This window comes from Globicephala melas, chromosome 20 (assembly GCF_963455315.2).
Source record: "Globicephala melas chromosome 20, mGloMel1.2, whole genome shotgun sequence".
NCBI classification, from domain to species: domain Eukaryota; kingdom Metazoa; phylum Chordata; class Mammalia; order Artiodactyla; family Delphinidae; genus Globicephala; species Globicephala melas.
Genome location: NC_083333.1, coordinates 34,592,551 through 34,608,930, shown reverse-complemented (window position 1 = coordinate 34,608,930; position 16,380 = coordinate 34,592,551). Strand labels below are relative to the sequence as shown.

Here is a 16,380-nt window from a genome sequence, read left to right as displayed (position 1 = left end):
CCATGAACTGTAATGAAGAGTTCCTTGATTCCCTGCAGGATTCTGCAAATCCTTCATTGCAGGCCCTGCAGAGAAATTGTACTTTTCAGCTGTCTCTATTGAATGTGTAATGGAGTGATGATATTTTAATTCAAATCAAAAGATGAGTTATTAAAAACTTGGTCAAACCAACTATGACTGGTCATATTAATTAATTCCTTTATAGAGAGTACTCATTTACAGTCTTTTTTTTTTTAATACTAGCTAATTGTAATATAAAGAAAACAAGAAAAGTATGATTTCAACTTAAAGGAACCATACTAAAGACACACAGAAATGAAGCCTAAAGTGAAAATGGAGTCTGTTCAGGAACCTGCTGACATCATGAACTTGAGGATCCTAGCGAAATCTCACTGCAAACAAGACCGTTCCTAGTTTCTGAGCATGTCCCACAGAACTCTTATGTTTTCAATGTTCATGTTCCATCCTTTTCAATTTTAAGGGTGAAAAGATAAAAAGACAAGGACATGGAAAAGCACAAAGCAAGGACAAATACGTGAAATGTGATATAGAAGATAAAGTACTGGACTGGGATTTAGGAAAACCAGGCACTATTCCTAACTCAGTCCCTCTGGGACCAGAGGCAAATTATTATGCATCTAAAAAAGATATGAATTTCTAAGATCCTTTCCCAATTTAAAACTACATGATCTTACAACTGCCAACTCTACGTACGTATAATTTATCCCCAAAGCTTAATGCCCAGAAACTTTTAAATTAAGACTATTTCTGGGTTTAAAGAAACTCCCTAAGACATCTCAGACTACCTTTTCTCACATAAATAACAGAGAACTCCAAAACAAATGCCTATCATGCAAACAAATTACATCAAGAAGATTTCCTACATTATGATGAACCTTGTGTGATTTACAGGCATGTTTCCTATGTCTTATGTTTTTATGAATTACCTAATAGAAATAAAATACAAACATTCCAGAAAGTTGGTGATTATCCAATTCTGTGATTATCTCACTCCCAAAGCAAACACATGGCAATAACTTGGGAGGTTAGACCAACAACTATGTTTGACACATTTCTTTTGTCTTGTGAAAAGTGAAGCTGAATTTCATTTTAAAGGATTCCCTTACATTTTCAGTCTTTAAACATTTTTCCCTAAGTAAACTTTAGTACCCACCAGCTGGCCGAGTTAAAACCTCTCTGTATCTTATTTCCATTACTAACTTTGCCCATTAAATATATATTTCCCTGTCTTATTTCTGTTATCTCATAAATGAGATATTTTTATTAGATAATTCTTTAAAAACTTTCTCCCTCCCCCAAATGCATTTTAAAGTACATACCTCCAAGTGATACCAAAGGTTGGTCTAGGAGAAGGATATGGCCATATATCCAAGGCAGGTTTTGCATTATAATTAAAATAAGGGACTTCTCGGATTCCTCCTTTTCTGGCCAATTTTTTTAGGTCGTCATTGGGCAAAACAAATATGCTCTTCTTGCTGCTCTTGGTGATGAACTTTCTGTACGATGGCAGAGCTGTACCTGAACGAGTCTTCTTGGGTCTTGAAAACTTCATGAGTTTCACTTTGTCTCTTGTGGAATATTCTTTGCTCACGGTCATAGATGTTACCAGAGTGCCTCCTGCGGTGGTCAGTGAGTCTGTCACTGTCGTGGTGACCACAGTTTTGCTCTGCTCCTTCACAGAGATTATGTCCACACTGCTGCCTGTGGAGGGCGTGGAAAGCTTTGTTACCGTTGTAGTGGTGGTTGTGACAGTGGACTTGGCACAATTTTCTGTGGAAGAGACCACAGTCTGCTTATCAACTTTTGCTACCTTAATTACGGTTTTTGATTCTGTGGCTACTGTGGACGTCATGGTGGTGACTTCTGTGATGACTGTTTTTCTTTTAGATTCTCCATTGACATTTTCATCTTTGTTGGTGGGCGGGCCATTTTCATCAATAAAATCATTACTGAAGTTAGAGTCCTCTCCAGAAGTAACAGGAGACGAAGTAACTTTCTTAACTTCGCAGGTTTCAATTTCCATGTCTTCTTCCTGATTGGCTGAACTGCTGCTTTCTGGACAAGATGGCAGAGGCGTGGTAGCTTGGGTACCCTCAGACTGTTTGGTTGATGGCAGGGTCTCTAGGCGATCTTGGTAGTCGCCTTCAGTATCCGAAGACCTCAGTAAACATGATTTTGTTTCCAAGTTGTTTTTTTCATTAAAATCTTCCATGATGACATCACCATTCATGAATGGCTTTACAGCAGATTCTTTAACAGTCAAAGACTTAATATCATTTTCAGGAATTATTTTATTTATATTATTAACCTTTGGTTCAATGTCACAACTTCCTACTTTACTCTCAGAAATGTCTTTCAAGCATTCACCTTTCAAATATACTTTAGGTTTATTATCTTTTCCATTTATTTGAAAGGTACTTGCTTTCTGTCCTTTCTTTTCAGACTCTCGGTTTTCATTATTCTTTTTGTCAGTGACACTTTTCAGATTGATTTGATCGATACATTTATTAAGTGGTCTCTCCTCTAATTTCTGATCTTGACTTGTTTTTTTACCATTTGCTTCATTTACCTTAGCCTGCAGCCTGTCGCCACAGTTTCCAGTGGTCTTATCTGAAACAAACTCATGTTTCAATGGTTCTAAGCCTTCACTACCTTGTTCTTGAGTTATTAACTGTTCAGAAATACTTTCATTGCTATTCTGAACAATCATATCTTCTTCACTGCTGTCTTGAATAGACATAGTATCAGAACTATTTTCCAAAGTGCTATTATATTCAGAATCACATCCCAATTTTCCTTCAAAGTCTATTGCTTTTGACAGAGATGGGATATCTCTATCATCAGTACTTTTAGGTACTGATGGAAGTAAAGGGCTCTGGGAAGGAGACACAATGGTGTCATTATCTTCCTGTATGAGTGGTTTTTTGTTCTTATAGATCAAAGTACCAATTTCACCTGCACTGGCTAGTTTAGCGTCATCAATGAGAAAATCACTTCCTTTTGTTTTAATCTTACTGGGCTCCTGGCCTTTACTGGCAGGGTCAGAGAGACTCTCATTTACGTCATTTCGAACAGAATTTTGTTTCTGACAGTTTGTCTCTGCGCTCTGAATGGAGGCATCATCTAGCATTTGATCTTTTGAATAAAGTTTGTTTGTTGTATGATCAGGATCACTGATTCCAAGAATTGAGGAATCATTTTGTGAACATCCCCGAATCAAGTCTTCAGATTTATCGTTACTTGCATTAGAGCTCTGTTCTTGTGTAAGCAAGTCACTTTGACACCCTTCTTTTACTTTTGTTATTACTGGTGATTCAGACAGACTTTTCAAAGAACTTGTGCAGGTCTTTCCTATACCCTTAATTCCACCCTCCAACTTCATTTTCTCGTGGCGTTGTTTTTCTTCCAGTGTAAACTGTTTAATTCTCCTTTCAAGAAGTCCATCTAGTTTGGATGATTTGATTTTCTTTTTATAACTAGTCCTTAGATGAAAACCCTCACTGACATTGACCACATCTACTTGAGAACTTTCCTGACAATTTATATGTGACTCTGTTTTCACATCATCATCTATTTCCATCGGTTCTTCCTTAAAGGATTTATCATTGTCAGAGTCTAAAACTTCTTTTACATCTGTGAAACAAAGACATTTATATAAATGTAATTTTTAGTCTGAAATGTGGAATTCATGATAATATTTTCACTTTAAAAAATACCAGTTTTTATGATTTTTACTCAAAACCTTAACTATAAATAGCTATATATTTAAAAGTTCCTGATATGATTAAAATAGGTCAATGGACAGGGCTAAACTTTATAAAAGGTTAAAAAACACATACATTCCAAATATTTAAATATTCTGATTCCTAGTATCTAAAAATGATGGAATGCCACAAGGAAAAATAACTTAGTATGTGATAGCTATTGCATATACCAGTACCTTCACATAAGATTTTGTACAGAGTATTTTATGGTTATTTTATGGTTATAAAACATATTAAGCCTCATGCATTATCTAACTTATCTAGTTTTTAAAAAAACAATTTTTCACAAAAGTCAATGTAAGTTCCTCAAAAGGCTGAACATACAGTTATCTCTTGATCCAGCAATTCCACCCCTACGTATTTACCCAAGAGAAATGAAAACATATGTCCATATAAAAACTTGTACATGAATGTTCATATTTCCATTATTCTTAATAGCCAAAGAGAAACAACCCAAATGTCCACCATGAATGGATAAACATAACATGACGTATCCATACAATAGAATATCATTTGTAAATAAAAAGGAATGAAGTATTGATACATGCTACAACATGGATGAAATCTGAAAACATGCTAAGTGAAAGAAGCCAGACACAAAGGACCACATACTACCTGATTCCATTTATATGGAATGTCCAAAACAGGCAAATCCATAGAGACAGAAAGTAGATTGGGATTTAGGGAGGACTGACTGCTAGTGGGTATGAGGTTTCTTTTTGGGTGATGAAAAATGTTCTAAAATTGAGTATGGTGATAGATGAACAACTCTGTGAATATAGTAAAAACTACTGAATTGTACACTGTAAGTGGGTGAGTTATATGGCATATGAATCATGTTTCAATAATGCTATTATCAAAGAGACATTGCAGTACCTTTCCTGCTGTGCGAACTAGATCCAGTGCTTTCTTATCACCCCCAGGCTGCCCTCCACACTTTTCTCTCCTTACCTTGGTCCTTCTTCTCAGTAACCTTTGAAATGTCCATTTCACTTTGGTCTGCTCCTTTTGTAGCATCTGAATCTTTTACCTCGCCTTTCTCAGAATCAGACTCTGTTTTTATTTTTTTTGGACTTCGTGGACTTTTTCTTCTATCTGATTCATCCATATTTTCATCCATATTATTTTTAGCTAAAAAAACCCCCAAGTATATAGTAATTACAAGTATGTCAAATATTAGCAATTTACTTTAATACACCTAGTTTAGTGGAAATTATCAAGTATATTCCAGCAATTTATACTTTTTTTAATTCAAAAAACCCAAAATACAAAAGTTGAAGCTATTACATTCTTTCTTATATGCTCAGCTGACCTAAAGCATAGAAGTAATGACTACAGTTTAGATGTACTTCAGAAGCCTTCACATATGAGACTATTTCAACCTGTTCACTGACTTCACAAAGTCTGCATCAGTGGTTTCTAACATACTTTGTATTACAGAACCATATTAGAATTGGATAAATGCTATGATCCCCTACCCAGAAAAAAAGTACATACACAAGCTTTTGTAATAAATTTCAATGGCATTTGAAATTTGAATACAGTTGAAGTTTATCTATAGATTCCAAGTTAAGAATACTTAAGTCTGTATCACAGAAAAGAGAAATAACCGAATGCAATGTGTAGCCTTGTTCGGGCCTGATTTACTGGTTTCTTCCCTGCTGCCAACTGGGAGGAAAAGACTCAAAAGATGCTCCAAGACCAACTTGGTACCTGCTAGATAAAGGCCCAGCATTTGGACAATAGAAAACCCCATGCTAAGGAAAGTGGACACAAAATAAATTTGCAAAAGCCTAAATATTTTGCATATTGATAATCTGGATTTTATTACATAGGTCAAACACAATTAAAGAAAAGCTCTCTATAATTCTTTCTAAGTGCTACACAGGTAACTGGAACAATGAAATAGTAATAAAAATTATAACCATCTTTTAGAATTTATTATAATGGACATTTAGCTTGAATATAATCAGATAATGTAAATGAATACTGAATATTTCTATTTAGCAAATAGAAAGTTATTGAACATCTGCTATATGCAAGACACTCCTAGTCCCTAAAATATAAATTCCAGTGAGCTCTATAAAATACATGTTTTTTTTCTGTTAAAAGGTAATTCAGTGACAACTTTCCCACATTAACAGTTTCAAAAATCTACTGGTTCAGGTTTCATGAGAACCATTCACAAGGAAGCCAAATCAGTTAGCTAGGTGTGTACATAGCACTTATTTGGCACTACAGCATGGGCTTCACAGGAAAGACCATATCACACCATAAATTAGCAAATATGCTGCAAAGTGAACAGAACTGCTTTTGAAAATTGCTTAGATAACAAAGGAGAGACAACGTGGTAGAGTGCAAAAAGGGCAACGGAAGCGCCATCTGTGTGACCTTCAGTATGGCACTTAACACCTTCATGAAATAATGTTTATTTAACATGAGTTTCAAAATATTTACCTCCTAAAAGGGCAGTTCACCTCTAGAGTTCTGTGATTCTAAACACTAAAGTTGGGACTTCCCAGGTGGCGCAGTGGTTAAGAATCCGCCTGCCAATGCAGGGGACACAGGTTCGAGCGCTGGTCCGGGAAGATCCCACATGCCACGGAGCAACTACGCCCATGCACCACAACTACTGAGGTTGTGCTCTAGAGCCCACAAGCCACAACTACTGAGCCTGCGAGCTGCAACTACTGAAGCCTGCGCACCTAGAGCCCGTGCTCCACAACAAGAGAAGCCACCACAATGAGAAGCCCACGCACCGCAACAAAGAGTAGCCCCCACTCGCCACAACTAGAGAAAGCTCAGGCGCAGCAACGAAGACCAAACGCAGCCAAAAAATAAATAAATAAAGTCATTAGCCAGTAGCATAAACTGAGTTACTATCTCCTTTATGTGATAGTGTTATGGAAGCCTCTATCGCTTTCTTTCTGGTTTTGTTAAACGTTACAATGCCGAGGTCACCAGACTGTGTTTCCTCAAGAAGTCAGGCAGTACTGAATTTAAGATTTTAGAAAAACAGTTAGGTAGCTGAGGCCTTCTTTCTTTTAACAAGTTTTATTCTATCATCTTTTTAAGCTAAAATCCTAGATACCAAAATCCCATGAATAAAGGTAATTTTAAAAACTTTAGAGTTTATAATTATTAAACTACATTAGTAATTTTTCACATTCTAGTAAGAATTGCAGAAAAACACTTTCATCCAAAATATAGTCAATATACTACAAATTTTTAAGAATACAAATCAGAAACAATTATGCAGGAAAAACAGCTTAAGTTACTTACTTTCTTCTAATGACTTTCTGTAATTCACATTAGTATTGCCTGGCAATTTAGGAACAAACCTATAAACATGAGTTTTACTAATCCAGCTCCAACCACCATATCCTGTTACTCTGTATTCCTCTCCTTTTTGTTTCCAAACCTGGTGTAAGTGAAAACATGCTGATTAAACAAGGATGAGAATGTTTTATAAAGCACATGTGGTTTTACACATTTTTACTAAATAAAATCAATGGTCAGGCAAATTAATCTACCAGTCCATTTTATTTTCACTGAGAATCAAAGATTTATGAAGAAACTTAATATTCCTTTCTAATATGAAAAATATAGAACAATTTTACATTTATAACAATTTCTACAAATTGGTCTAATGACTCACCTATATTCTACTAACATAAACCTATGCTTATAAAATTGCCAGAAAGAATTACTTCATTCCAACTACGTTAATTGAAAGTGTGTCAAAAGTAAAAATAAATTACTAAGTATTCAAAACTGCAGAATCAAAGTCTCAGAAATGGCTAACACAATTTAAAAGATCATACCAAAATTACCTGATGTTTAACTGGAAACGTATATTTTACCCATGTAGCTTGTTGCATTGTTTCTTCCTCTTCTTGTTTTTTCTCTTTTTTTTTGACTTTCTCCTTTTCTTCTCTTTCAATTGATGTCATTCTATGTAACCTAAGAATATATGGATAGAAAGACAGAATTACACTCAACTATAAAATATAAACAAAAAAGATAAAAATATAGTACTGAAAATTAGGAAGACAAAAACAAAGAATGGTTAGCTATAATCCCACAGCCCAGAAAACCCAGACTCATAAAAATAAGTAGATGTACAATTCTCTAATAGGAAAAAAATCAAATAGTACAAAAAGGAAAAAAAATAGAACATGCTATCCTTCTCATATGCCTCTCCATAAGAAATATACTCACTTATGACTTATTTATGCATACATCAACACTGTAATATAATATCCTTTTTGTGTAATTATAAATACAATTACACAGTCTTTAATCAATGAAAAACTACACTAGATCTTTCCATACCAGAAGATACATATCTTCTTTCCTTCCCCCAAAAAGACCAACAAATCCCAAAACTCTTATTTTATCAACCAATATTCCTATTTCTACTAGTACTTGGGATTTTTAAGTCTTCAGAGGGTCCACTAACATAGAACTCAGGTTTCCTACAACCACAGAGAAAGGGACCCACAGGGTTTCTGCTTCTGGATGACAGGAAGGGTTGGGCAGGAAGGACCACATGGACTGGGCATTAATCATTAGGCCTAGGGCACAGACCACACTCTTTTTCCAGGTAAGAAAATAGATATCACTGCACCTACCAGTAAGGAGATGGGCAGGTCTGTGGTGAGGTTCTACTTTAAGGTGATCAGATTTTCATGAATGGGAATATTTCCCATAATGAAGAACATTAACCAAAATCTACAAAGAAAGGAGCTCCGGTCTCTAAGAGCCCTAGTGGTAGAAGAATTGCTTTTATCATACCCTACCCAGATGTAGCCAATTTCAAATGCACAGCTATGTGAAAAGAATAAAGAGATATTTTGTTAACTTGGGGGAGCAGAAGAAAGATGTGAGAGGGGATTTAATTCTTTTCACCTCTGTCCCTCCACCAAAAACTTCCTATTTATCTATCTCCACTTTGAATAAAGTTTTGTGTCCTTGTGATTACAGCACCCTAGAATCTAGTGTCCCCCAGGCCAAAAGCTCATGCCTGTTAACTGCACACAACTAGTATAGCAAAGATTCATCTCTCACTACTGATGGGAGAGGAAAGGGAGTGGATTCTCACTGGGGACTAATTTAGTCTCAGATACCATAGTTTGCAACCAGGGAGTGGGCAAAACTCTGGAGGCACAACATAGTGGATAACCTGCCAGCCTCAGCTCTCCAGAGTGAAGAAGTAGTGACTGAGCTACGACCAAGTAGTATTTCTCAACAGGGTTTTTGTGGGTTCAGCTTTAAACACCTATAAAAGGCCAGGTCTGGCACAGCAACTGAGCCATCTTCGCAGATGGTGGCCAGGAATGGAGCACTGTCTGGGGAGAACACCAGTACAGTGACACTCTGGGAACGCACGGTTAAGCTGGGCACTCAGCTTGTGCTCTTGGTGTTCACATGGGGAACAGGTCCATCTTCATCATCAAAGACAGGCTTCATCTTGCTGACGCCAGGCCAGTGAGGTAGTATTGTAGCTAAACTGTGATGTCCGCTCCCCCAGAATAGATTCTACAGTTCTCACTATCTCCAACACAATCCTTATGGGAAAAGGCAGCAGGAAAGGTGAGCTCTGCAGGGGTTCAATTCCATTTAGTTGGGCAGAAATCTTGGCTACTGCTGGCAGCCTGACGCTGGTACTACGAGCCTCCAGACACCACTCTGTACTGGTGGGTGCACTGGGGGCAGGGGCTCCCTCCACACATCCTCGGTTCAGAGAGCCGGGCCAGGAGTGTGGACTGAGCCTCAACTCCGTTCCCCACCTCCACAGGGTTTTGTTGTGTTTCTCTTCCTATTACAAACAAAGCTACAGGAAACCATGTTTTACGTGTTTCTTAGCAAACTTGAGGAATATCCCTTTATGTTTCCCACTGGTAGAATGGCTGAGTCCAAAGAGTATTATATTTAAAGTGCTGACAGATGGTGCCCAATTGCTCTTCAGATTTGTACGCTTCACACTGCCATCAATTATAAAGCAACCCTGCTTTCCCGCACCTTCACTCAAGTTGGTACCAAACTTCTCAATTACTAGCCCAATTGAGAGAGAAGAAATACTATCCCACTGTTTTTATTTACATTTCTTTAATTATGAGAGAAGTAACCACTTTTTTATGTCTACTGGCCTTTTATATTTATTTTTCTGCCAAATGCCTGTTCAAATCCTGTGTCTTATCTGTAATGGGCTTTTCATTTATAAAAGGTCTTTTTCATTTATAAAAGGAAAGTTTCCATTTGTGGTGCACATATTTTTCCTCAGTGTGTCATCTGTCTTTTGGATTTGATTATAATATTTTTCCACTCAGAACTTTAAATACATATATCCACTTTTTCATCTATGGCATCTGGGTTTTATAGCTGTTTGAAAAGAAAGTACCACAACAGAAACATAAATTAATCCACGCACTCTTAAGTTTTTTGTTATAGTTTTTAACAATATATTGGGTATTTTTCAATCCTCATTTGTCTGAATGTTTTTGCTGAGGCAGGAATCTGGGTGATATTTTCCCCAAACACGCCCTCTTCTCCTTCTCTGACAGGCAAAGCTATCACAGTGGATTCCCACATGTGTTTAGGTCTATTTCTGGATTCTCTGTTTGATTCCACTGCTCTACTTCTTCTGTAGTACAAATTATTCTGATTATCATAGCTTCAAGATACATTCTAAATATCTATTCTCTTTTTTTGAAATACCTACTTCCCTTTTCTTACACATTTTCTAGAGGAAATATTTGTATCATTTTGGTCATGCCTCCCTCTCCCTCCAGGAAGAAAACTCCTATTCACAATGCAAATGAATATTAAATTTGATAGATTAAGTCAATATAATTAATATACTGCATGGCATCTTTAGAAAAATGTAACATACATATGTAAGCGTATGATGTATCTTTTCATTTACTCAAAGTATCCTTTGTATCTTTTTTTTTTTTTTTTTTTTGGCCACTGCACGGCAAGTGGATCCTAGTTCCTCAACCAGGGATGGAACCTGCAGTGGAAGTGCAAAGTCCTAACTACTGGACTGCCAAGGAAGTCCCAAAGTATCCTTTATATCCTTAGTAAAGTTTTAACGATTTCTTTACATGCTCCTAAATATTTATTAAATATATTCCTGGTTTGAGGTGTTTTGTCGTTGCTGGATGTTTTCTTCATTGTAATTTTTAGAAATATGTAAACTGTAACCAAGTTAAGAAACAGAACCTTATCAATAACCACTACATCCAAAACTAGTGTGTCCCACCCCCAGGCAGCCACTATCCTGACTTTTGTGTTATCATTTCCCTTGCTTTTCTTTATAGTTTTACCACCACCTATGTGTGTATCCCAAACAATATAAAGTTTGGCTTTTGAAAACTCAGCAAGAAGAAAACTAGCTGCATGAGCAAGAACAATATTGTCACTATTAAAAGAAGGTTCCCAGGAAAAAATTAATTTGTCTCCAGGTCACCTTTCACAAGTTAAGAGCCTCTTGTGGTGCAATCAGAGGGCACAGTCATAAGCAACGCCTAGAAGACAGTGCGCTCACCACACTCAGGGTACCTGGCAGGACCATGTGTAAACAGGTGCACTGCAGAGACAGAATCATGCATTGCTCTGCTCTTCCTGCTTTTGTGCCTTTTGAGGATTCTATGGCGTGACGGGGGAAAATTCTCAGTTCTCCCCCACTGACTTGGGATTTGGCTTTCCTGGGTAGGGTACCACTCATCCTCTGGCAATACTGCTTGCAGTTTTACTGGTGCTGTCTTCTCCGTTGTTCCCCTTGTCCCTTGTGGGTTTATGCTTTGAAAAAATCCCTTTGCCATAGTTTTGGTGGAGTTCAGTGGGGAGCAAAATTAGATGTGCTCATTCAATTTGTTATTTTAACTCAGAACTCCCGCTTTTCTTCATGGGTACTATCTGCATATATAAAACCGACTGTTCAGTATGGGGGTCACCTTAATTAATTTTCATATTGTTTTATAGTTTTTCAGTCAATTAAGTATATAATGAGATCAACTATATATAACTGTCCCTACATTTACCTATTTATGTTTTATTTCTCTCAGTAAATTGCATTAATACTTTAAAGAAAAGTTAAAAGATAACAGCAACAGTGGGGATCTCTGTTTTGTTCCACCTAAATGTTAATGGGAATACTTCAAGGGTTTCATCAAAAAACATGACGGTTTGGTCTGAAATACATTTTTACGAAAAAGGGGAGGGGGCATTCATCTATTTCTACTTACCCAAGTTTTTTTATAAACCAAGAATTAATAATGAACTTATATCTTCTTAATAAACAAATACCTTCTTGACATCTAATGAGAAAATCAAAGTTTTCTTTCTTTGACTTCTTAAAATAGCAAGGTATTAATAATCTCCTAAGAACAGACAAATCTTCCATACCTAGAGGAAGTCAAATTAGTCATGATTTATTATTCTTTTAATTTACTCTTGACTATATTTGCTAATGCTCTAAGATTTCTTGCATACACTTCTATTTGCTATTAATTATTAATCAATGGTAAATATTAATAAATGAGACAGGGCCATGATTTTCTATTTATCTATTTAACAAGTTTTAGAACAGTTTTGTACTAACAGAAATAATACTGAACCGGATTTCCTTCTTTTCTATTTTATGGAACAGTTTAAACAGAATTACCCGTTTCCTAAAATCTGAAGAACTTCCTTATGAAATCATCTGGTCCTGCCCATCTCCTTACTGATAGGTGCAGTGATATCCTTCAAACTGAACCAGAAATCCTTTTCTTGCCCAAGAGTGTGGCCTCTGCCCTACTATCCAATGATTCAGATCAGTGGGACTCTTCCTCCCCAACCCTTCCCCCACCCAAAAGGAGGAGTCCAGTGGGGCACTTTCTCTATGGATGTAGGAAGCCTGAATGCTATGTTAGTGGACTCTGTGAAGGTCTGAAATCCAAAGTGTCAGTGAGAGAGATTCAGAAATATTGTTTGTTACGACCCCTTTTTCATTCTTGATATTGGTTATTTGTTCTTTATCCGCCCCCCCCCGCCGCCCCGTTCCTGATAATCTCATCAGAGGTTTGTAAATATAATAGTATCTAACGTACACATCTGCTTCCTATTTCATCAAATATTGACATATTTCCCATCTTTGGTTTGACTCATTGAGACGCATGCCTAGCTAGTTAATTTGCAGTTTTTCTTGTTTAGTGTAAGCATTGAAGGCTACCCATTTCCCCTAGGTACTCTTTAGCTGTTTCCCACAAATTTCAGTTTATGTTGTATTCTCATGAACATTCAATTCATAATGTTTTCTAGTTTCCATTATGATTTTTTTACCATTTGTTATTTATTTAGAAGCATATTTCTTAAGTGTCAAGCATATAGGCCTTACACTTCTTTAAACTTTTACCACAAATGTCTACATCCCTAAACAATACAGCATTATATTAGCACACATTCTTTTAACCTTTACATAAATAGAATCACACTACATATATTTTCAGGCGAAGAACTGTTTCACTCTGCTGTACTTTTTTTTTTTTTTTTGCCGTACACGGGCCTCTCACTGCTGTGGCCTCTCCCGTTGCAGAGCACAGGCTCTGGGCGCACAGGCTCAGTGGCCATGGCTCACAGGCCTAGCCACTCCGCGGCATGTGGGATCTTCCCGGACCGGGGCACGAACCCCTGTCCCATGCATCGGCAGGCGGACCCTCAACCACTGTGCCACCAGGGAAGCCCCTATTTTTAGTTTTTTAAGGAACCTCCATACTGTTCTCCACAGTGGCTGTATCAATTTACATTCCCACCAACAGTGCAAAAGGGTTCCCTTTTCTCCACACGCTCTCCAGCATTTATTGGTTGTAGATTTTTCTTTTTACATCTTTATTGGAGTATAATTGCTTTCCAATGGTGTGTTAGTTTCTACTTTATAACAAAGTGAATCAGTTATACATATACATATATTCCCATATCTCTTCCCTCTTGCGTCTCCCTCTCTCCCAACCTCCCTATCCCACCCCTCCAGGCGGGCACAAAAGCACTGAGCTGATCTCCCTGTGCTATGCGGCTGCTTCCCACTAGCTATCTATTTTACGTTTGGTAGTGTATATATGTCCATGCCTCTCTCTCACTTTGTCACAGCTTACCCTTCCACCTCCCCATATCCTCAAGTCCATTCTCTAGTAGGTCTGTGTCTTTATTCCTGTCTTACCCCTAGGTTCTTCATGACATTTTTTTTTCTTAAATTCCATATATATGTGTTAGCATACGGTATTTGTCTTTTTCTTTCTGACTTACTTCACTCTGTATGACAGACTCTAGGTCTATCCACCTCATTACAAATAGCTCAATTTCGTTTCTTTTTATGGCTGAGTAATATTCCATTGTAGATATGTGCCACATCTTCTTCATCCATTCATCCGATGATGGACACTTAGGTTGTTTCCATCTCCAGGCTATTGTAAATAGAGCTGCAATGAACATTTTGGTACATGACTCTTTTTGAATTATGGTTTTCTCAGGGTATATGCCCAGTAGTGGGATTGCTGGGTCATATGGTAGTTCTATTTGTAGTTTTTTAAGGACCCTCCATACTGTTCTCCATAGTGGCTGTACCAATTCACATTCCCACCAGCAGTGCAAGAGTGTTCCCTTTTCTCCACACCCTCTCCAGCATTTAATTGTTTCTAGATTTTTTGATGATGGCCATTCTGACCGGTATGAGGTGATACCTCATTGTAGTTTTGATTTGCATTTCTCTAATGATTAATGATGTTGAGCATCCTTTCATGTGTTTGTTGGCCATCTGTATATCTTCTTTGGAGAAATGTCTATTTAGGTCTTCTGCCCATTTTTGGATTGGGTTGTTTAATTTTTTGATATTGAGCTGCATGAGCTGCTTGTATATTTTGGAGATTAATCCTTTGTCAGTTGCTTCGTTTGCAACTATTTTCTCCCATTCTGACGGTTGTCTTTTCATCTTGTTTATGGTTTCCTTTGCTGTGCCAAAGCTTTTTAGTTTCATTAGGTCCCATTTGCTTACTTTTGTTTTTACTTCCATTTCTCTAGGAGGTGGGTCAAAAAGGATCTTGCTGTGATTTATGTCACAGGGTGTTTTGCCCATGTTTTCCTCTAAGAGTTTTATAGTGTCTGGCCTTACATTTAGGTCTTTAATCCATTTTGAGTTTATTTTTGTGTATGGTGTTAGGGAGTGTTCTAATTTCATTCTTTTACATGTAGCTGTCCAGCTTTCCCAGCACCACTTATTGAAAAGGTTTTCTTTTCTCCACTGTACATTCTTGTCTCCTTTAGCAAAGATAAGGTGACCATAGGTGCATGGGTTTATCTCTGGGCTTTCTATCCTGTTCCATTGATCTATATTTCTGTTTCTGTGCTAGTACCGTACTGTCTTGATTACTGTAGCTTTGTAGTATAGTCTGAAGACAGGGAGCCTGACTCCTCCAGCTCCGTTTTTCTTTCTCAAGACTGCTTTGACTATTCGGGGTCTTTTGTGTTTCCATACAAGTTGTGAAATTTTTTGTTCTAGTTCTGTGAAAAATGCCATTGGCAGTTTGATAGAGATTGCACTGAATCTGTAGATTGTTTTGGGTAGTAGAGTCATTTTCACACTGTTGATTCTTCCAATCCAAGAACATGGTATATCTCTCCATCTGTTTGTATCATCTTTAATTTCTTTCATCAGTGTCTTATAGTTTTCTGCATACAGGTCTTTTGTCTCCTTAGGTAGGTTTATTCCTAGGTGTTTTATTCTTCTTGTTGCAATGGTAAATGGGAGTGTTTCCTTAATTTCTCTTTCAGCTTTTTCATCATTAGTGTATAGGAACGCAAGAGATTTCTGTGCATTAATTTTGTATCCTGCTACTTTACCCAATTCATTGATTGGCTCTAGTAGTTTTCTGGTAATATCTTCAGGATTCTCTATGTATAGTATCATGTCATCTGCAAACAGTGACAGTTTTACTTCTTCTTTTCCAATTTGGATTACTTTTAATTCTTTTTCTTCTCTGATTGCTGTGGCTAAAGCTTCCAAAACTATGTTGAATAATAGTGGTGAGAGTGGGCAACCTTATCTTGTTCCTTAGCAGAAAGGGTTTCAGTTTTTCATCATTGAAAACGATGTTGGCCCAACCCCTAGTTTTAATGTGCTTTTTCCCCAACTTACTAGGGAGGTTAAGCATCTTTTCACGTTTCTTGGCTATTTGTGTCTCCTCTTCCCTAAATTATGTTTGTACCTCTGGCCTTTTTTTCTACTAAATAGTTTGATTTTTTTTCTTACTGAACTGTAGAAGTTCTTGAATATACTGTGTATACTAACCCTTTTTTGATTATAGTATAATAAAACAATAAAAACACCTTCAACCAGTCTAGGATTCAGTCTTTTAGGATGACACATTACTATAAAACTCAAACCACAGAAAACCATTGTTTACTGCTATATACATATGTGATAAAACTACACAGTAAAAGGAAGGGTGTAACAAAACACAAATGTAAAAATGATGGTTATCTCTCAGGAAAGGCAAGGTAATATGAATGCAAAGTAAATGCAATAATAATGTTCTTATTTTTAAATTGGGTGGTG

The 16,380-nt window shown here is 37.0% G+C and overlaps 1 protein-coding gene across 10 annotated transcripts in view; it reads right to left on the bottom strand.

The window, feature by feature from the left end:
* BPTF (bromodomain PHD finger transcription factor) overlaps nucleotides 1–16,380 on the bottom strand; it is a 141,966-nt gene that overhangs the window by 54,940 nt on the left and 70,646 nt on the right. For all 10 annotated transcript variants that reach the window (XM_060290943.1, XM_060290941.1, XM_030843337.2 and 7 more), the window contains 4 exons: nucleotides 7,619–7,748; nucleotides 7,068–7,206; nucleotides 4,737–4,916; nucleotides 1,341–3,654 (listed from right to left, as the gene is read on the bottom strand). In XM_060290943.1, coding sequence (XP_060146926.1) covers nucleotides 1,341–3,654; nucleotides 4,737–4,916; nucleotides 7,068–7,206; nucleotides 7,619–7,748 — 2,763 coding nt within the window. The remainder of the gene's footprint in view (nucleotides 1–1,340; nucleotides 3,655–4,736; nucleotides 4,917–7,067; nucleotides 7,207–7,618; nucleotides 7,749–16,380) is intronic.